Source organism: Dromaius novaehollandiae, chromosome W (genome assembly GCF_036370855.1).
Source record: "Dromaius novaehollandiae isolate bDroNov1 chromosome W, bDroNov1.hap1, whole genome shotgun sequence".
NCBI lineage: Eukaryota > Metazoa > Chordata > Aves > Casuariiformes > Dromaiidae > Dromaius > Dromaius novaehollandiae.
Window position 1 is genome coordinate 51,524,129 of NC_088130.1, and position 20,558 is coordinate 51,544,686.

Sequence of the window (20,558 nt, forward strand, 5' to 3'; positions counted from 1 at the left end):
CCTTATGCATAAAAACCACTGTTGAAATGTTTACTGATCTACACGGTAGGTTTAAGGTAACTCTCTCCTACAACACAAGAATAGCATAGGCTATTCATTCTCAAGACTGTCAGGCTCAATGGGTAGTGGTTAATGGCTCACACTCTACCTGGAGGCTGGTTCCAAGTGCAGTGGTCTATACTGCATCCTGTCCTGTTTAATATTGTTATTAATCATCTGGAGGAGAGGCCAAAACGAACCCTCATCAAGTTTGTGGACAACACCAAATTTGGGAATGCAGTCAATATGCACGAGGACAGGAACTCCATTCCGGACCTAGGACAGGCTGGAGAAATGGGCTGACAGGACCATTGCAAAATTCAACAAGGACCAATGTCAAGCCCCGTTCTGGGGAAGGCAGAGCCCCTGGCAGCAGTCCAGGCTGGGCAGGGGCTGCCTGGGAGCAGCTCTGTGGAAATGCCCTGGGGGACAGAAAGCTGCCCAGGAGCCAGCCGGGGCCCTGGCAGCCACAAAGGCCAGCAGCTTCCTGGGCTGTGTGAGCAGGGGCACAGCCAGGAGAGGGGAGAGAAGTGAGTCTCCCCCTCGACTCGGCACTTCTTAGGCCACACCTAGATACTGCATCCCCTGGTTTGGAGCTCCCCACTACAGGACAGACACTGCCAAACTGGAGTGAGTCCAGCGAAGGGCCACCAGGATGCTCAGGGCTGGAGCACCTGCCCTGCGAGGAGAGGCTGAAGGACCAGGGCTCCTTCAGGCTAGAGAGGGAAAGGTTTTGGGGGACCTCAGAGCAGCCTTCTCGTACGTATGAGGAGGTCAGTGAGAAAATGGAGCTAAGCTATTAACAAGAGGTGTACAGCAGGAGAATGAGAGACAACAGATGTAAACAAAAACTGGTCAGTTCCTACCTGATAGAAAGAAAAAAATTATTGCCATGAGGACAGCTGAGCCTAGCAGCAGGTTGCCGAGGGAGGCTGTGAAGCCTCCATCCCTGGAGGTTTTTAAGACCCCATCTAAAAAATCCTGAACAACCTGGTCTGCATCCAGTGTGGACCCTGCTTTCAGCAGGAGGGTGGCCTGGAGACCATCTGCAGCCCTTTCTAGCCTGAACAAGTCTGTGATGCTAAGTTAGTACCAACAACCTGAGGAGATTTTGCTGTTGTATGCTGGAGAGCAGAAAAACGTCCACTTTGTAACTCTCCCTGTGCACCATTTCTTGTGCTCAGGTGGAGCTGCCACACACCCACCTAGGCGAGCGCGGGGACGGCCATCGAAGCCATGACAAAGGCCGTGGACATGGGAGAACTGCCGCACGCTGCAGCGTGAGCAAAACCCGGTAACTGGAAGAACATCACACGCCAGCGCTTGCGAGCTCCTCACGAGCTGCGTGAGGTTCGGGGCCGCCTGGGCCGCAGCCCCGCGGGGCACCGCGAGGGACAAGGCCCAAGACGCCCGGCACCCACGAGGCGCCCACGGGCCGGCTGCGAGGGGGCAACGCTAGCGGGGGAGGCTGGGCAGCCCCTCGCCTGGAAAACCATCAACTTCCCCAGACTTCACAGCGCACTGCGCCCGTTGGGCCGCGCGGGAGCGCAAGGGCTGGCGGCGGGGCCGGGGCCGAGGCCGGGGCCGCGCCATGGCGGTGTTTCCGGCGCGGGGCTGCGCGGCGCCGTGCGCGGGGGGCGGGCGGCCCGGGGGAGCCGGCCCGCGCCGCTGAGAGGCTCCCGGCGCCGCTCCCCAGGGCCGCGCCCCGCCCCCGGCCCGGCCCCAGCGCCGCCGCCGGTGGTGCCCGCTCGGGCCGCGGCTCCGGCCCCGCCGTGGCAGCGGCATGGCCGGCGGGCGGGGGGGCGGCCTGCGCGCCGCCCTGCTGCTGCTGCTGCTCGCCGCCGGCCAGCCGGCGCTCGCAGGTAGGGCTGCCCGCCGGGCGCTGCCGTGGCGGCCGGGAGCCTCCGGCCTCCGATCGGCACCTGCGCGGCGCGGGAGCGGCCGGCGGGGCCGAGGCGCGGTCGGCGGGGGGAGGCGGCAGCCGGCGGCCCGAGGCTGCCGGAGCGGGCGCGGGGTCGCCGCGGGGTGGGCGCCCGCCGCCGGGGGCGCTGGGGGCGGAGCGGGGCGGCCGCAGCAGGGCGCTCTGCCGTCGCCTTTGCAGCCCCGCGCGGCACGAGCGAGTGGCTGCAGCTGCCTTTTTTTCCAGAAATGCGGAGTGGCCCGTCCGTTTGCGTTGCACTCTGACTGTGTTTTCCCAGGATTAAAAGAGTAGTTAGTTGGGAGCGAACTCCTAACATTGAATTTTAGCTTTAAACATAATTCTCTGTTCTTCAGAAACTTATAAAGGCTCCTTTGGTAGTTTAATCAATTTCAACAAACACGATTTCGGTTACGGATGCAATCCGCCCGTCTTCTCTTTCCGCAGGAGAGTCGCGGCGCCTGTGCGGAGCGCTGCGCGGTGCCCTCGCAGGTCTTGCCGAGCAGAAAGCGCCCGCGCAGGGCGGGGGTGATTTTTTTGATTGCTCATGGAAATAGCTCACAGCTGTCATGCCGTGGAGATCTGACTGCCCCTGAAATTGCTCTAGTAATAGTAGTAGTGTTGTAAATGTCATGGTCTGAGGGTCTTGTCGTTGCTTTTGCTGGCAGTGACGTTAGCCCCCCCCCCCCCCCCCCCCCCGTGCTGTTCTGACAATCTGAAGTGGAGGAGCCACTTCTTGCTTTCCTGTTGCAATACCCTCTCCTCCGTCCCAGGCAGCGCAAGGCAAAGCCGGAGCCTGAGGGTGCAGCTCCAGGCCGTGCCGCGGCGGGAATCAGCAGCGCAGCCTGTGGGCTCGGGGGGACCCAGGTGCCGCAGCGCAGGGCTCTGGCTGAGTTGCCTGCGAGCCACACTCCGCTCTCCCGTGCGGGCTGGCATCCCGACCCGGCCGGCTGCCGAAGAGTCAGCCCTGGCGTCTGCCTCCACTTTCTGCTACGGCTGTGGTCATACCCCGAGACAGAGAGGTCCTGCTCCCGAAATCTTATAGTGGCATGGAGAACCAGTCAGGCTGGAAGGGCGGGGGGGAAGGCACTAGCCGCTTTTTATAGGCAGTGAACTGAAATTTAGGTGATAAATGATTTTTTTCCAACTCTTAGTAAGTTTCTTTGGCAGAACAAGAAGTGAATGTCGGCTTTATTCATTTGATAGTTAGTTTTTTAACCACAGGACTATCTTTTCTCTGGAACTGTGGTGTGTAAAGCATTTGTAGATTCAACACAAGGATATTCCTCAGTGTGTACATTTTAAATGAGCGTTAAATGCTTGCAAATTCACTTAATGTTTGTTTTACCCGTAAGATAACATAAATCTTACAAAGAATGGATTAACCCAGAAAATTCACTTTTGAATAAAGGTTATGTTAGCCTTAAAGGGTGTTACGGGCAAATCTGGCAACCCTGGTTTCCACCTCCATTCTTCCTGTGCCCCCTATGTGCTATCATCTGCTACCAGCATGGAGGACAGGAAAGTACTAATATGAAAGTGGTATTTTTTTCATTACGAACTGCCTTATTTTGGGTCTGTGTTTCCCGTCTGTCATTCTGCTGCATTGTGTCTGGTCTTTATCCTTGTAGCAAAGCATAGCTGGCTGAACTCCTCTTTTATGAAGTGTCTGCACTTGGTTTTGGAGAGTGGAGTTTTTGAGGTGTGATCTGGGTCTGGGTTCTGGGAAGAGGCATTTCCAATGGTACCCCCCAACAGGCAGTTGTGTTGTAATGGCAATTCCTTCTACTGTCTCTATGAGATTTAGAAAAACTGTGATTTCTATCACTGATGTATTATAAACCTTATATAAACCTTCCTAAAAGTTCCAACAAAGTATTAGTCATATAAGAATATGACTAGAAGAATATATTTTTGCGTGAAAGAATTTTTGCTATAGGAAAACTTCATGTAACAAACCCTTTTTTAATCTTCAGGGCCATCTTCATATCATCTTTTTTTGTACCAGTTGGAGAAGCTTATTTCAGGGGTTTGAATATAAATTAGTCATTTTTAAAGGACTAGTAATCATATAATAGTTTTAGAGCCCAATATTTATTTCTCTAAAACATTTTGTGTATATTCTGAATTTAAGACTCTCCTATAGTCACAACTATGGTTTCAGTTATGCTACTGGCAGCTTCAGGGTGGAAGAAGGGAATACAGCTACATACAGAAATATATGTGCAGATCACAAAATTTTTGAATAGGTATTTGAAATCTGTAAAAGAGCTTTGGCTCTGTTGTTCTGATAAATGGTTCCAGCTAAGTATCTCAGCACAAAAAAAAAAAGAGTGCTAAAGCTGCAGACTGGGAGCAGGAGCAGTATTTGCGGACCACGCTGTGGAATGCACTTAGGAGAGGCCTGGCGTCCCTCCGGATGAGGGGTGCAGGAGGTGGAGCCGGGGGACCTGGGTGCACAGCTCTGTTATCTGGAAGCACCTGGAGAAGCAGGTGCAGCCCTGAATTAGTAGGGGAGTGTTGGTTTGTTTCTGTGGGCTGTCTTTAAGCACGTGTCTGTAGTACAGACTATGAGCGTGTGTGATAATTGCAAATGTATTGTTTAATCTCCTCCTGACCTTTTTCTGGCAGAGCTTTCAAAGCTCCTTACATTAGGTACATGGAATTAGGTTCTCTTTTTCACTTAAATTCTCACCCTTCCTAATCTGGCTCACTTGTACTATGCAATCAGAATAAACAAGGCATCTAAAAGTTATTAATACCATAGCAACTTATTTATATTTGGTATTAATAGGCTCCAAACACTTACTTCCATCACTCAAACCCTATCCCAAGGGAGAATCTTACTATTACATTTTATGTTGGAGGTTGCATGCTCTTTTTTCCATAGTTTATGAGAACAAAGCTGGGACCTGCATGTCATACAGCTAGCACTTCAGCCTGCAGCTCAAGATACCTGATATTTATCACCTCTGTTGTTATAATCCTACAGTTCAGTACAAAAAAGAAAGCTTTAAGGCCTGTGCTCATGTGCCCTTCTGCTCTGTGGAATGGGTGCTGCTGCTGTCCATCCTCCTGCTCTCTAGTTCCTTTGTATTTTTTACTCTCAATTATTTCATCTTAGTTACAGCAGAAGCTCTTTGGGACTAAAACCATCTCTGACTGTTTGCCTACAAGTGCATGGAGGCACTTAATGGTGCTTCACGCTATACTTTAATGTATCCTGAAAGTATTTTTTACTATGTGGAAACCCGCCTTCGTTTTGAGACTCCACGGCCCCTCTGCCTCTCCCTGAAGGACCCTGAAAGACTCAGCAGTACAAAAGAAGTGCATCAGCACCCGAATGCAAGTAACTGTTCTGGGTTTTGAGAGGGGAGGAACGTAGCAGGGCACAAAGCTATGCCGCTTCAGGTTCCCTGCAGCCTGGAAGTGAGCTCTTCCCGCGTGTGCTTAGCCTTAACGTGAGCAGGCGTGGGGAGGGCAGTGAGGTCCGCCCTCCAGAAGGAGAGGGCACACCTTTCTCACGAAGCACAGGGAGAAACCGGGTGTGCTCTTAGCCATAGCTTCTGCTTAAACAGCTGCAAGAGTAGAGAGCCAAGAGCAAACCTCGCTTCGTTAACAGACGTCTGGGAAAACACTGTCATTCTGGAGGATAGGTGCTGATTTGAGCTGTCTGTTGTGGTTGTGTTCTGCTGCCTTCATATTTTCGTGAATGAGCTGTAGGTGACAAATCTTTAAGGCCCAGATCTCAGCCGGACAGTGGGAACCTTTTAGTCCAAACAGCTAAAATGGATGTCCTAGCCATAATGCAGGCATGGAAACCAGTACTTCACCAGTCTCAACTGGTATCATATGTTTGTTGCACTTTGCCCGAGTTTGCTGTTAGGACAGAACCTCCACTTTGACTTCCCATTTTTCTCATAGGAAGATATGTAACTTTGTTTTCTTGAAGGGATGTTTCACAGTTGGGATGTCCTGGGAGAGGTGTGTGTAAAACGTCTGGCAGAATGGGGACCCCCTCCATGTCTGGACCTCTTAAGTACTGGTGCAGCACACCACGGAGTAGGTTATCAGACAGTAGGCTAAAAACTGCTGAAAGGTGATTTTTTTTCCTTGTTTTTAATCATGCTTTACAGCCAACCTGTAAAACTCACTGATACAGAGTATTACTGAGGCCACAGCAAGGACTGTGGGTTTTATCTGAGGAGTTCGTATTGCACAGAATTGACTCCTCCTGTCTTCACAGTGGACTTTCGTTGTTGGCAAATAAGCCAACATCATCTTCTGGGATGGCAATGCTGAAGTCTGGAGAGGATCCTGACTAAAATACCCAAGCTATGTTAGACTAAATCCTTTGCTTTTTTGATTTTATCTTTAATCACTAGATAGTGTAATAGATTGCATGACTTGTTTTACACAGAGTTTAAAAAAAAAAAGTAATGTATAGTTAATTTCAGACTGTGTAGAAAGTTACCAGGCTACATGGGAATAATTTATCTGAGCAACAGTTATTCTGTGGCCTAATTCTGGCATTTATTCTAATGTCGAACATAGAAAATCAGTATCTTGGTTATTGACATGTTTTTTGTCTGCATCAGAAAGATTCAACATTTCTGAATACACTCTGTTTTTACTTGTACTATAGGCTTATGGCCAGAACATTGTTATAACATTATTTTATCCTTAAAGGGGTCTGACACTGATACCTGCTGACCATTTTGAAGACAAAAACATTGGTCAAATGCTCTGCTAGGTGGGAAGTAAGTCTTAGTTTTTGCGAGGGGTGTGTTTTTTTCTTCTTCTGCCTGAAGAATAAATGTTGTATTTGAAGTTTTTCATATGAAAAGGTGGATACTAGGGGGTAGGGAAGGGATATAGTATAATTTTTCTCTTGTTCTGTCTTTCACCTGGCATGAATGTAAAAGCCTTTCTGGGTTACAGGTCCAGGCACAGTGGGGAAATATTTTTCCATCTGGCTTTCTTTGGGAACACGGTGAAAAAAAGATCTAAGGAAGGTTTGAGATGTGCAGAGCTTTGGCTGTTTCCTGCCCAGAGTGGAGACCAAAAGGACCTGAGCAGACATGAAGTCTGCATTAAATTTCTTCCAACTTAGAAGTGAGCATGGAATTGTGATTCCAAGATATCCTCCTTACAATCCCTGTGCGTTGCCAAGAAGACGCTAAATCTAGTCTGAAGTGAGAAATACTGGTGAAAAAAAAAATCTGTCCTTTCAGTCAAAACTTTAGCTTTGATTTTGTTCTTGATGTGTGTGCATAGCTTCTGATAACTGTGCGGTGAGTCTGAGTTTGGTTTCTTGTAGATACATTTCTGGGGTTGTTAGTTTTGGAATTAGAGAGCAGACAGGGCTTTTATTGCTTTGGATTTTGGATAGAGAAAGCAAGAAAAAGATTATCTGAAGTGTAGCTGTTTATTGGTTTTGGTGATATTTTTAATAGCAGAGAACAAATGCTGATCATGAACTGTAAGTTATATATGAACTTTGTAACATGCTGGCAAAAAAAGCTAGTATGTACAATTAGATCTTGTATCTACAGTCCCAAAAGAGCAAGAGTTGCTCAGTTGCCCTACAGCTAAAATAGTCAGATACTCAGTTATGTTGTCTAGATTTTAAATAAGTATTCCATTATTCGATCTTTAATTGCTGTATGTGTATAAATCTCCATATATGAATGTATAGCAGGATGGGTAAATTTTAATGTAACATTCTTAAATATTTCCATAGAAAGCCTCAGGAAATAGAGTCTGAAAATATTCCTTAGAGGTGGACTGGGATACCTGAATGAAGGGATAAAATGCCAGTCCAATGCTATTGCTAGATGATAGGCTGGAGAATACTTTGCTTTGAGATTCTGAGGACTTTTGTTGTGTCTGGCCTGACTTCTTGTGATTGCATTTAAGAAGGATGTAGTGCACAGAGCTGGTCAGCAATATTCAGTAAAATTGCTTGAAAAAAAATTTTCAAAACTTAAACTTTACATTTAAATATGATCTGTTCTGATGGAAATGTTAGGAAAGATTTAGAGACCCAATGTGCAATTTCTAACCAGAGTAGGGGTGGGCTCAAAGGGAGGAGAGAGAGAGAGATGGGAATCACAAATCAGCCAGTAATTCAGGTTGGACAGATCTTTAAATTGGCATCCCAAGTGATTGGGCCTTGAGGTTTTGTGTGTGCATATGTCCATGCAGGGAAATTCTTGCTTTCTAGTTGTCCTAGACCTAACTTTTATTCTGAGCTGCTTCCGCACGTCTTTTTCCCGTGAGGCATAGTGCCGTGCTCTGGAACAGACTGCCTGCCCAGGCAATCCAAAGGGACTGCTCCTTAGCTGATGTGCTGAATTCACGTGCTCCAGTAGCGAGGGAGCTTCAAGGCTGGTGGTGCTGGTTGAACTTCACTTACGTTCCTTAATGGATGTGATTCACATCAGATGGTCTGGACAGGATGTCCCCTTTTCAAACGCTGTGGCACCAGAATAATTTTGAGGTCACTGCTAAAGTGGTTTCAACCAGAACTCATTCTAAAAGAGCCTGCTCTAGAGGAGCTTGGTTCCTTTACTGTAACAACATGCTTCTTAGTTTGGTGGGTGCCCATGCAGAAATCACGGCAAGGCACGGCAGGTGGTCTTGGCCCAAGATCTGATTTAGTACTGGATCAGTGCCTAGGCTGATGTTGGGTTTCCTGCCCCACCTTCAGTGATGGATTCTGACTCCTAAGTGTTTTGTGAAAGGCAAAAACTTTAACCTGTATTTCTTTTTTCTTTTCGAAGAAATTAGGATTGAGTATTAATACCAGACTGTGTCCCAGTGGCACACTGCAAACTATATCTTAACTCTCTGCAACTTCATTTCTCATTATTCTAAATAGCACCTAGTAATCTGTAAATCAGATTAGCTTTTTGCTCAGTGGCTTTCCAAAAAATCCAGTGCCCCGCTCCCCCCAATATTTGAGTCTAATGAAAGTGTGATGTCTTTAAAAGTTATTTTCAAGTTCCACCAGCACTCATTAGTTTTGATGCAGAAATTACCCACTAAAATTTATGGGCTCTGTTACAGTGATCATAATGAAAATTCTGACATTAAGGTCTGTGAAAGCTTTGGATTTTATTTGTTAACTTCTGAGGAACTTCATTGATAAGATGATGGTGAAATCTCATTCTTCCTGATTCCAGAGGGGTGCTAGGGTGTCGTGTAGCAATACCAGCATAACTGCTTCCAGAACCTTAAGACAGGGAGTGGAAGGGTCTGTCTTCACTAGGTCGAACCTTCTTGTACCTATAACCTTATATTGCTGTCCTGATGTTACTACAATGGCTGAAAGGAATGGAGAAGGCCTTTGATTAAGATAGGTTATTTCAGAAGGCTGGGTTATGCTTCCTGTGACTTCCAGGAAGAGCGTTATTGTCTCTGTGCCTGATCTGCTAAGATGGAGGTCAGGGTCTCTTTCTCACCTGTTTTATTAGATCCAAAGCACAATAGTGTAGGGACAATCAATTATCATTTATCTGTATGAGATAAACAGTGACATTGCTAGCCACAGTCATAATATAAATTTACCTTAATATAAAAATAACAAAAATTTAGCTTATTTCCTTGCTCATCAATGAAGTATAATCCTCATTTGTATTGCTTTTTTTTCTCTAGTTCTTTTATTTCAATGCTTTAAAATGGAGGTCTTATTTTCTTTATTACCTGAGCAATAAAAATATGCCCATATAAAACAAACCCCCAAGCAAACAGCATTTGTTCTCTTGCTGTGTAGGTTTTATGGAAGACCTGTAAAGCTATATGAAAGCTGTTTGAGGAAAGTTTCTTTTGTGCTGGAAGTAAAGCAATGGAGAAGAATTCCATTCTGTTCAGCTTGGAAATAATTCTTCTGTGCACAGTGGTGATTCTTCCTTTGCAAGAAATATATGTACCTCAGTAATCTGAAAATCTTTCCTCTATTTCTCTGGGTACTTAATATAACACATTATTACCTAGCTTTTGGCTGTAGGGTTTGCAGAAGTCTTATTCCTGGGAAAGCCACCTAGAATTTCTTATGTATCCTAAAGCAAATTTTTAGATACTATTAGTGATCGTTTCACGAAACAGCTGGTTAACAAATTCCCAGGAGGAAATGAAGCCCTTGACCTGGTACTCTGATACGCAGAATCTGAATTGAAGAGTCACCAGACTGTGTTAGATTCAGCAGAGGGACAGTCAATATAAAGACAGGAACAATTGAACTAAAGAATCCACTCCAGAACTGTGTTAAAATGAGAAAGCTGGCTAAAAATGAAGCCAGAAGCCAGAAGGTCCAAATTAAATTTTTAACTGGTGGCATCCTTAAAGGATGCCATCCTGGGAGGTTTGGCAAAAAGAAGCCAGTAAACAAAAGATTGCTAGGAAAAATAACAAAGCATCCTCCAAAATGGTGAAGTTGTGTCCAAACAAAGCTGAAAACACAAGCTCTGGCAGATTTAATGTGAAAATAGGCCAGGAAAAAAAAAAAAAAAAAAGGAAGGTCAAGGATCAGCTAGCTGAAGGAATCAAAGCTAATAGTAAATCCCCCTTAAATACATCAGGAACAGAAACCCTGCAGAGGATCTGTGAAGACAATTGATGAAGTTACCAATATAAAAGAAGCACTCAGAAAGGGCATGGCTACTGTAGAGAAGCTAAATGAATTGGTGTCTACTGCATGAGAGAAGATTCCCAAACTGAAATTGCTTTTTGGGGGGCAGGGGGCAGACGGAGGAACGAGAGGGGACTTGGTAGGTAATTTGACTGAAATTGAAATAACTAGGAGAGGTAGAGACAAAATGAATGCTGACAAATTGCAAGGACTGGTAGTAATCAGCAAGGGTCCTGAGAAAACTCAAGGATGAAATAGCTTACTTGCTAAGGGTAGTGTCTGACCTTGCACTTAAAACTTCCTGGGTGCCTGAAGCCTGGAGGGTGGCAAATGTTATGCCAATGTTTCAAAAAAGATTCTAGAGAAGGTGTGGATGACCAGAGGACTGTAAGCCTGACATCTGAACCAGACGAACTAACAGATATTTTAACAAAGGATAAAAGGCACAGGGATAAATAGGATCTCCTTGGGGAGATTTCTCCAAGGAGAAGTTCTGCCTTGCAGATCTCTTAGAGCTTTTCTGGTGGGATTGGGAAATGTGGATATGGTCTATTTAGACTTCCAAAAGACTTTGAATAAAGTTTCTCATCAAAGGCTTTTGAGCAGCAATTACGTAAGACTGTAGGTCTTTCTATGGATAAATAACAGGCTAAAAGACAGGAAGAGGAGAGTAGGGGTAAATGGTTGATTTTTTGCAAAGGAGGGAAGTTATCAGCAGAGTTCTGCACTCTGTGCTGTTCAATATAGTGATATATGAGGCTGTAAAGTGGGTGAGCAGTCAGATGAGGTAGTTTGCTGATGTTACTGCTTTTCAAGGTAGTAAAGAGAGGAACAGAGTGTGAAGAATTGCAGGAGGCCTATACAGGACAGAGTGACTGGGCAACAAAAGGCCATGTATGAAATTAACAGTGGATAGATTTAAAGAGATGTAGAAGACCACTTAAGACTATAGTCAAGACTACACATCTAAACTGATAGACAGTAAGCTGTCCATTACCACTGGGGAGGAAGGCTGTCCATGATAGAAACTTCCACAAGAGTATCAGCTCAGTGCTCAATAGCAGTCAAGAAAGCAAATGAAATATTAGAAATTATTAGGAAAGGAAAAGGGAACAAAACAGCATCACTGTGCCCCTGTCTGTGTGCATGGTTTAACCATGTGTACTGTTCCAATTCCTTCATGTCAAAAAGGATATGCTAGAAATGGAAAAGGTTCAGAGGGGGCAGCAGGGCTGGACAGAAATTGCAAGGCTAGGGCTCTTCAGCCTGGAAAAGAGAGGGAGCAGAACATATGAAAGAATGTGTTTTTCCATGCAGTAGGCAGTAGACCTGTGTGCCATCTTCTCAGAGGATGTCACAGATGAAGGTGTATGCATGTGTCCAGAGAGACTAGACAGGTACTTCAGAGAGAAAACTTTTGGCTGTTACAAAATAATGCTGACTGTAACAAGCTCAGGAAAACACATGAAAAATAGTTGGAAACTGGGAAGGTATTAAATATGCTTGTCCTGTTCTTAGGATTCCTTGTGGGAACTATTGGAAATAAACTACTGGGCTATTTACTTTTTGTCCAAACTGATATGGCCATTATGCTCTTACCCAGTTGCTCAGGCTGGAGAGCACTGCTTTCCTTAAGTGTGAAGGAAAGGAGATTTCATCTTTTTTTTCTGATTTAGACCACACTAGATATCTGAGATCTATTTTCATATATATTAAATAATTGAGTTGTAACAAATAATGAAGCTGTTATATGTATTTTTTATATTTATTTAGCTACAGATAAGAAGAAGATTTTTTTGTGTGTGTGTGTGTGACTAACCCTCCTGCTTGCTTTCCTTTTTTCATTTTAGTATCATTTTATGGTGATAGTTTTGTGGAGTTGAACATGGCAGAAGCATCCTCTCGAACATCCTTACAGTTGCGGTTTCGAACAAGCAAGCCACATGGACTGCTTTTCCTTGCAGCTGGGAAGAAGGATTATTGTTTGATGGAGCTACGCTCAGGAAATTTACGGGTATGATTTATAGCTATAACAAAAAAGTGCATGTGTGGCCAGTATTGTTTAGTGTTTTTCTTTAAGCTGTTATCTATGATAATTGTCAGAGTTTATGTTTAGAACAAAATGGAAAATTCAGGTAATCTAATTGATAATTCCAGTACTTGGTGTGTATTTCTTACAATGCTGGTTATTAAAGTTGGCCGCTAGAAGCCTATTAGATCTCGAGGGAGTCTTATGATCAAGAGCACTCCATTTAAAACATGAGGTTCATGCTTTGTAAGGACTAAATTTCAGATTTGATGATGTTAGCATCTGAGAAACTGTTTGGATCCAACTAATACTTTCAATCTAAGTTGTTCTTACAACATGATGGTCACTTGGGTTCTTAGAAGTTGTTGGTCCTAGCAGACCTGGAGAATAGTCCATTCCTGCTTCTGCAACTAATCAAGTCAAATTTGTGATAGCAAGTAAACCTATACAAACTTTTAATGTGATTTTATTAAAAAAAGGTATTTGGTAAGTTATATGATTAATAGGAAAATTTATGAAAATTAATAGATTAATTATACCTTAATCTGTGATTGTCAAAAATACAGCTTTGGATTTTGATAGTTAAAATTCTGTCTCTTACAGTTGAGAATTAATTTTGGAGTGGGGGAACAAGTACTGCATTCTCAGCAAAGTTCTCAGCTGAATGATTTAGCTTGGCACCTGGTTGAACTACATCATGAACATGATAATGTCACACTGGTAATTGATAAACATGACAGAACTAGTGCAAGAATGCCTGGAATTCTGCATGAACTAAATATTGATCATGGATTCTACATAGGTGGTGCTAGTAAACTTGATGTTCCTTACCTTGATGGAGCACTGCCCAGTTTCCGAGGATGTATTGATGATGTGACATTTAATCAGCTACACATTCTGATGCCCCTGAGACCTTCTCCTGGCTTTAAAAATGTCCGTGAAGTTTCAGTGGGATGCAGTGATGAATTCTTTGCAGGCGAAGATGAACCCATCAGTTTCTTCAGTTCCAGATCTTATGTTTCTTTCCCATTGTGGAACACTGATGAAGAAGGAATTTTGGAGTACATGCTACAGACTTCAACTCCACGTGGCCTGCTGCTTTATCATCCTGGACAAGCAGGAGATTTCATTGCAATGGAAATGGAAGGTGGATTAATTAAGACCTATATTGGAAACCATAAAAGTAGAACGCAGCTTTCCTCTCGTAAGTCAGTCAATGATAGTCATTGGCACTACATTGAACTGAAATTTACTGCAGAATATGTGCAGCTGACACTGGATGAAGAAACTGTGAAAACATCACTGCCTCCCCATGGCAGGTTGCCACTTCTGAAGGGGCCTCTCTTTGTAGGTGGTGTAGATGACAGCACACGATCAGAAGTGGTTAAGTTAGAACTAGCCTCAGTGTCTGGGAAGTATGCCAGAGGAGGGTCCTTCAAAGGTTGCTTGAGAGACCTGAAAGCCAATTCAGAAAAAAAATCATTGAAGAATGTTCTGGTTACAAAGGATATTTCAGCTGGATGTGAAATGGAGAACGCTTTTAATACAAATCCTTCTTTAAAGACAGCAGTAAGGAATCCTACTGTGAAAGCAGCTCCAACATTTGTCATCTCCCGTGAAAGCTCCCCCTCCCTGGGCAAGGAAGATAAAAGTCACCTTTTAGTTCTAAATAACTTGATTGTGCTAGAGGGTGGACAAGCTTCACTCGAATCTAAGCATATTATAGTCAGCTTAGACTTTCAGAAACTAGGGATTCATCAATCAGAAATTCTTTTTGAAATAAAAGAACCACCCAGTCATGGGGACTTGAAATTAGATGTTGAACCAGTGGAGAAGGTGAATGCATTTACAATGCAGGACCTGTGGCAAGGAAAGATTCTTTACGTCCATGATGGCTCTGAGGACACTTACGATTATTTTACTTTCTCCATTTCTACCAGCAGTGAAAAGGTTGTGCCTCCATATTTGCAAGGAAATGAGCAGCATGTGTTTAACGTTACTGTCACTCCAGTAGATGATGCTCCTGAGATCACACTTCCTGAGGGAAACTTACTACTTCTGTTGGAAAACTCAAAGAAACGCTTGACTGGTGAGCTAATAAAAGTTTTAGATAGGGATACAGATCCTGAGAGTCTCAGTCTTTCAGTGCTTGGAAATCTGAATGCAGGTGCAGGATTTTTAGAACATTCAGAACATCCTGGAAGAGCTATTACTACTTTTTCTAATGAGGACTTAAGAAAAGGCAGTATTTTCTTTGTCCACACAGGTGTCAAGAACTCAAGGATTGTTCTGAGGGCGAGTGATGGTGAGAAAGTGAGCAATACTGTTGTATTACGTGTCATGGCAGTTCCTTTGGATTACAAAGTTGTCAACAACTCAGGAATAAAACTACTCCAAGGTGTTACAGCTCTGATCACACCTAGGCATTTGGCAGTTGAGACAAATGCTGTCCTACAGGAGCTGGAGATACGGTATGAGATCACAGAGACACCCCAGTTTGGGGAAGTCCAGAGGCAGCATTCAAGAGGGGAATGGAAGCAAGTCAGCTCTTTTTCTCAACGCTCTGTTCAGCGCGGCCGTGTGAGATACTGTAGCACTTTTAAAGAAATTCAGCTGGAAAATGTTACTGAACAATTTAAATTCAAGGTTAGCATAGGAAACAGAATCAGTGAAGAGTATGTGTTTCCAATCAAAGTGGAATGGTTAAGGTACCGTTTATTGAAACATACTCCTCTAGAAATTGAAAAATCAAAAAAGAAATACTTGAATTCAGATAATCTTTATGCTGTGCTTGTGGATCTAGAAGTACCTGAAGATGAGCTTCGTTTTAAGTTGCTGTCCCTACCAAAGAAAGGACAAATACTGCTTAATGACCAGCCTTTGAAAAAAGATTCAGCCTTTAGCCAGAAAGACATTACTGATCAAAAAGTGGCATACGAATTAATCAGCAGGCATCATGAAGACACCCAGGATTCATTTAGATTCCTCATTTCTACAAAATATCTGGAATCAAGTTTCTATGAATTCAAAGTCAACATCAAATCAGATATTGGAAGCATTATTTTGACTAACAATGGCTTGACTGTTACTGAAGGTGAAGGAGAATTCATAACAAGCACAGAATTGTTTGTGCAAACGCTGGAGAATAAAACTTTCCAATATAAAGTTATAAAGTTTCCTAAGCATGGGAAATTAAAACTCATTAATTTTTCAGGTTCGTTTGAGAGTAGCAATAATCTCACCACTTTCACTAACAAAGATATAGTTGATAAGCACCTTATGTATGTGCATGATGACTCTGAGACAGTTTTTGATGAATTTCTTGTCAGAGCTTCCAGTGAAGAATCAGAAGAGTGGACGAACTCTGATCCAGAAGTAAGAGCTTTGTCAGTAGAAATTAGCTTCAATATTTCTGTCCAGCTGAAGAATGATGAGAAACCAGTACGTGTAGTTGATAAAGTATTTGACATAGTGAAAAATGGGCAGCGATTATTAACTTTGGCAGATCTCTGCTATCATGATCCTGATTCTGATTTTGATGATGGACAGTTGCTGTATACTAGACGTGGCATTTCCAATGGGGACTTAGTGCTAACAAATGATACCTTTCATAAACTCTATCAGTTCAAACAAGAGGACCTGGAACAAAAGCAAGTCCTGTTTATACACCGTGGTGCAGATTTTGGGCGTTTTGTGCTCTTCGTGACAGACGGCAAGCACTATACATCTTTGCTTCTGGAAGTTAGTGCTGCAGATCCCTATGTTAGGCTGGCAAATAATACAGGCTTGTTGGTTCAGAAAGGAAAAGAGGAAACTATTACAACAGCTAACCTAAGTGCTGTTACAAACCAAGACATTAGAAGTGATCACGAGATTACATATGAGATATTCTCTTTCCCAAAATATGGAAGAATATATGTAAATAATCTGTCGATGGATTCCTTTACTCAAGTTGATCTGATAGAGGGGTGTGTGACGTACAGGCATGATGACAGCAACAACCTTACTGACGCATTTAACTTTACAGTCCATGCTAAAGATGTCCATCTGGATGCTGGAGTGCATGTTCGCATATATTTGGAAAGTCATCAGTGGCCACCAAGGATTGTGAACAGTAACAATCTCTTAGTTGAAGAAGGAAAACCAGTTAAAATCAGTAAGGGAAAACTGCAAGTAAGTTAGTGATGTTTGTTTCCCTAACACCTTGTAGTGCCTTTTCTTCCCTGTGCTTACTCAGTCATTGCAGATTCTCTAATCTCTCAGTTCCACAAAACTGTCTTCTCTAACTCTTCCCCTCCCGCTCCCCCAACTAACTTGTCTGTGTGCTAGATGCTTAATTCTGGAGAGGGACTGACACCAGCAAGCTTCCATTGCTAGGAAGGAAAAAGTTATGTTAAAGAGACTGACCAAAGGCTTGGACTGGTCCTTGAGAAAGTTAAGATTTGGAGAAGCTGCACTTGTATATTTGTTTTAGTCATGACAATTTTACGTATTTATGTTAATGTTTCCTTGTTAGTTGAGTTGTTGGGAAACACCAAGAAAGAAAGGATTACATTTCATCCAGTTTGGAGCCAGCCCAGTTAATGGTATCTGAGGATTGGATCCAAAATTTTAAAGACATCAAATGTCATAACCATCAAAAGTCATAAACATTAGGTTGTATCTCTTTGATGAGCACTTTTCTATGTTTTTCGTGTCTAGCTTTACAATAACCACCACAAGGGGCTGCTGCGGCACGTTGTTGTGCAGGCTGCGAAATGCTCGCTTTAGGAACTGGTCTGCAGATCTTAGGCTATTAGTTAATTCCACAGCGTGTTGCTTTTCAAAACTTACAAAACATGTTTGCTGTTACAAAACACTCCCATGCCATGTTGTTTAATAGATATCTATTTAAAGAACTGTATTATACTAGGAATTTGCAGACAGTCCGTGTGACCCAAACAAGGAATGCCAGCTAGTTAGGTAGACAATCTCAGGGTTAGAAGTGGAAGAACTCAAGAGAATTAAAGACTTTATCCTGCTTTTGTTTAAATAATTTTATGGTATGTTTTTAAATTTCAGGTTGTTCACGAAAACAGTTCTCCATCGGAGATTGTGTTCACAGTAAGAGAGCTTCCAGTACATGGATACATTCGGAAGTTTTCATCAGAAAAAAACTATGTCGGTTCTGACCAAAAGCCAGTTTTGACGTTCACACAGCAAGATGTCGATGAGGGCAACGTTCAGTATGTGCAGACAGTTTCTGACCAACTAAATGATCATTTTTCTTTGGACGTGACCAATGGTGTTCGAGCAGTGAGTGGAATAGGGATCTCCGTAGACATCATCCCCAGAGTGATTCCACTGGACGTACAGAACTTCACAGTACTGGAAGGGGGTTCGAAAGCCCTGCTGGAAGACTATCTCAAAATTTCTAGTAGACACTTTGCAGGACTCAGCTGTGAATTTATTTTAATTGAGCAGCCAAAGCATGGGTATCTTGAAAACACTCGTGTTCCTGGAGTAGTGTTAACCAAATTTACCAGAAAACAGGTAAGGTATTTAGAGCCACTTTACAACAGTCATGAGTAGTTCTTTTGTGTGTATTGTTAAACTAATTTTTGTCTGCAGTGCAAGGACGTGGTGGGAGGTAGTAAGATGCGTGAGTTTGGGCTTTATTTTTGGCTTTGTACCAAAGATCTTGCGGCAGTTGCTGTCTGGTCATTTGGGGTGGGCAGACAGGGTGGTTGGTTGTTAGGGCCAGCCACACTTCCATGTGCACCACTGGTCGCATAAAATAGTGTGCCATAATCACAGTAGACTGGTGGGCCACATACACTCAGGCGGAGTTGTTATGCTAGGTACTCTGGAAATCTAAGAAAGATAGGCTGTGGGTATATCTTGAAAAGGTCCAAGTGGATGAAATGGTATGAACTGAACAAGGAGTGGAAACAAACTTTGCTTTTTAGGTCGTGTGTTTGCTCACAGACAGCCAATATGTGTAATTCTCAATCTATTAGCCCCAGGAAACAAAACTGTATGATAAGTCATCATCCAGTAATACTCACCATTTTCAGTTCAGAGTTTCCAGGAAATATAGTGGTAAGTATAGTGGGATTGGATTTTTCATTTTCCCTTCAGGGTGAGGGGGGAGTGCCTAGGTTTGCAACAAGAAAGCAATTTAAGATAGTCTGACGGGAGGAATGGACAGATGAGCTGTCGAATTTGCTGCCATGGAGACAGAATAGAGATAGAGGGACGGATCAGATATGAGTGTAAATAAATTCTTAAAGGTCATAAAAATTTGAGGCAAGAAATCCAGGGTAGGGCCCCAGGGCACTACTAGATAGGAAGTTCTTTTTGGTTTTTGGTTTTTTTTTTCTTTTGAATGTCAACTATTATATTCAGGTCATTATGTTTTTCAGGTTGAACAAGAACTAATATACTATGTTCATGATGACAGTGAGGAACTGACAGACAATTTTACTGTGATAGTAAATAACACAGAACTTTGGAAACAAAGTTTGCCCCAAACTGTATTTGTAACTGTTATTGCAGTAAATGATGAAGCTCCTGTTATAAAAGTTAACAAAATTCTTCAGGTATGTTTGTCATCATCTTAAAATGTTGATTTTTAACCTGATATCATTTAATATACCTCCATTAATGAATATTATGTGTATATCTGGTGGGATATTCAATATACTAGAAGGTGGTCCTGACATTTAGATAAATTATTGTTAATGAAAGGAGGCATTCAGGCATATTCTAGCCATTATAAAGAATGTTTTCTGCTGTTGTAATGTAAAGCAGACTGTAAGTTTATCTAGAGGGCTGAGTGAGCTTTCTTTTAATCTTAAAAATACCCGTGAAGTCTTTTGGGCTGACATTGGGCTTATGGTGGTGGACGGCCAGATACAGAAGCTATTATTCTGTGACTTTGTGAGCTAAAAAAGGACATGCTAACTTCGGTCAAATTTCACCTCTCCCCTCCAAATGCCTGAAGACACTTTAAAGATTGTTAACTGATACTTCTTTTTTCTCTTAATAACCACAGCTAGCTTTTAATCTTCCAATATTGAAAGAAGTCAGGCTTAGTTTCTTCTCACATCTTTTCATGTGGTGTTACTCCTGTCACTTTAGTGCTTTGTCAGATTTCCTTTGTTTTTAGATGACTATTACTTGTGTTCTAGTAGCAGACAGTAACTGGAACCAATTTATTCTGGACACTGTAACCTTATAAACCAAAAAGACAGTCCCCACCTGAAAAGACTTTCACTCTGAGATCTGATGGGTAAGAACCAACTGTGTGACTGTGAAAAGCAGAATGAAATGGTGCAGGTCAGCTGATGCAACCACAGGTTCAGTAAACCAGCTGTGAGGCATCAAGACAGAGAGGACGTTTAGGAATAGATCCAAAAGAAGATAATCAGGATATTGAGAGGCTGCATCATCCCCAGTGCTGCATGATGCAGTTTACAAATTGGTGGCACCTAAAACATACATTGAGTTTTGTATATGTAGTAGTATTTTGCGTAGGGTGAATGTATTGCTGTAGAGATGATCGTAGCCTTGTGTTGTGTATGTAGGCTTTTCACATGAGAAAAGATAGAGTTTTTAAACAGTGGTAATGTAGTGTGCAGCTTCACAGTAATGGCAGGCAACCTCTGATAATCTGCAGATACCCACAACGCAGGACACTGTAGCTGTTAGATCTCTGCCCCATGCAGAGACTGCTGACAGAAGGGCAGACTCTCTTTGCAGGCAGTTGGTGTTAGAGTAAAACCTCTCCTGCTGAAAGTAATTACCGTGGTACTCCATAGACACCAGCCCAGCAGGCAGTAATGATTACCTAGTAGCAGATGAGAGGGATACGTGTCCAGTCAGATTTTTTTTGTCTCCCTTTTGGTGTGTTACTGGCTTTGAATTACAGCCTGTTCACAGAACCGAGGCTGTGCGGT

The 20,558-nt window shown here is 43.1% G+C and overlaps 1 protein-coding gene across 4 annotated transcripts in view; it reads left to right on the top strand.

Moving 5' to 3' along the window:
* Positions 1–1,638: 1,638 nt before the first annotated feature.
* The window catches only part of LOC135323492 (chondroitin sulfate proteoglycan 4-like), a 40,928-nt gene continuing 22,008 nt past the window's right edge, over positions 1,639–20,558 (top strand). For 2 of the 4 annotated variants that reach the window (XR_010385777.1, XM_064500618.1), the window contains exons 1-5: positions 1,639–1,901; positions 12,440–12,603; positions 13,222–16,791; positions 17,680–18,150; positions 19,023–19,199. Coding sequence is in view for 3 of the 4 variants with exons in the window: in XM_064500618.1 (XP_064356688.1) it covers positions 1,823–1,901; positions 12,440–12,603; positions 13,222–16,791; positions 17,680–18,150; positions 19,023–19,199 (4,461 nt within the window). In the remaining variant the exon portion in view is untranslated. Of the gene's footprint in view, positions 1,902–6,933; positions 7,073–7,125; positions 7,252–12,439; positions 12,604–13,221; positions 16,792–17,679; positions 18,151–19,022; positions 19,200–20,558 lie in introns of those variants that run through there. The other 2 variants (XM_064500619.1, XM_064500620.1) reach the window with 2 other exon arrangements.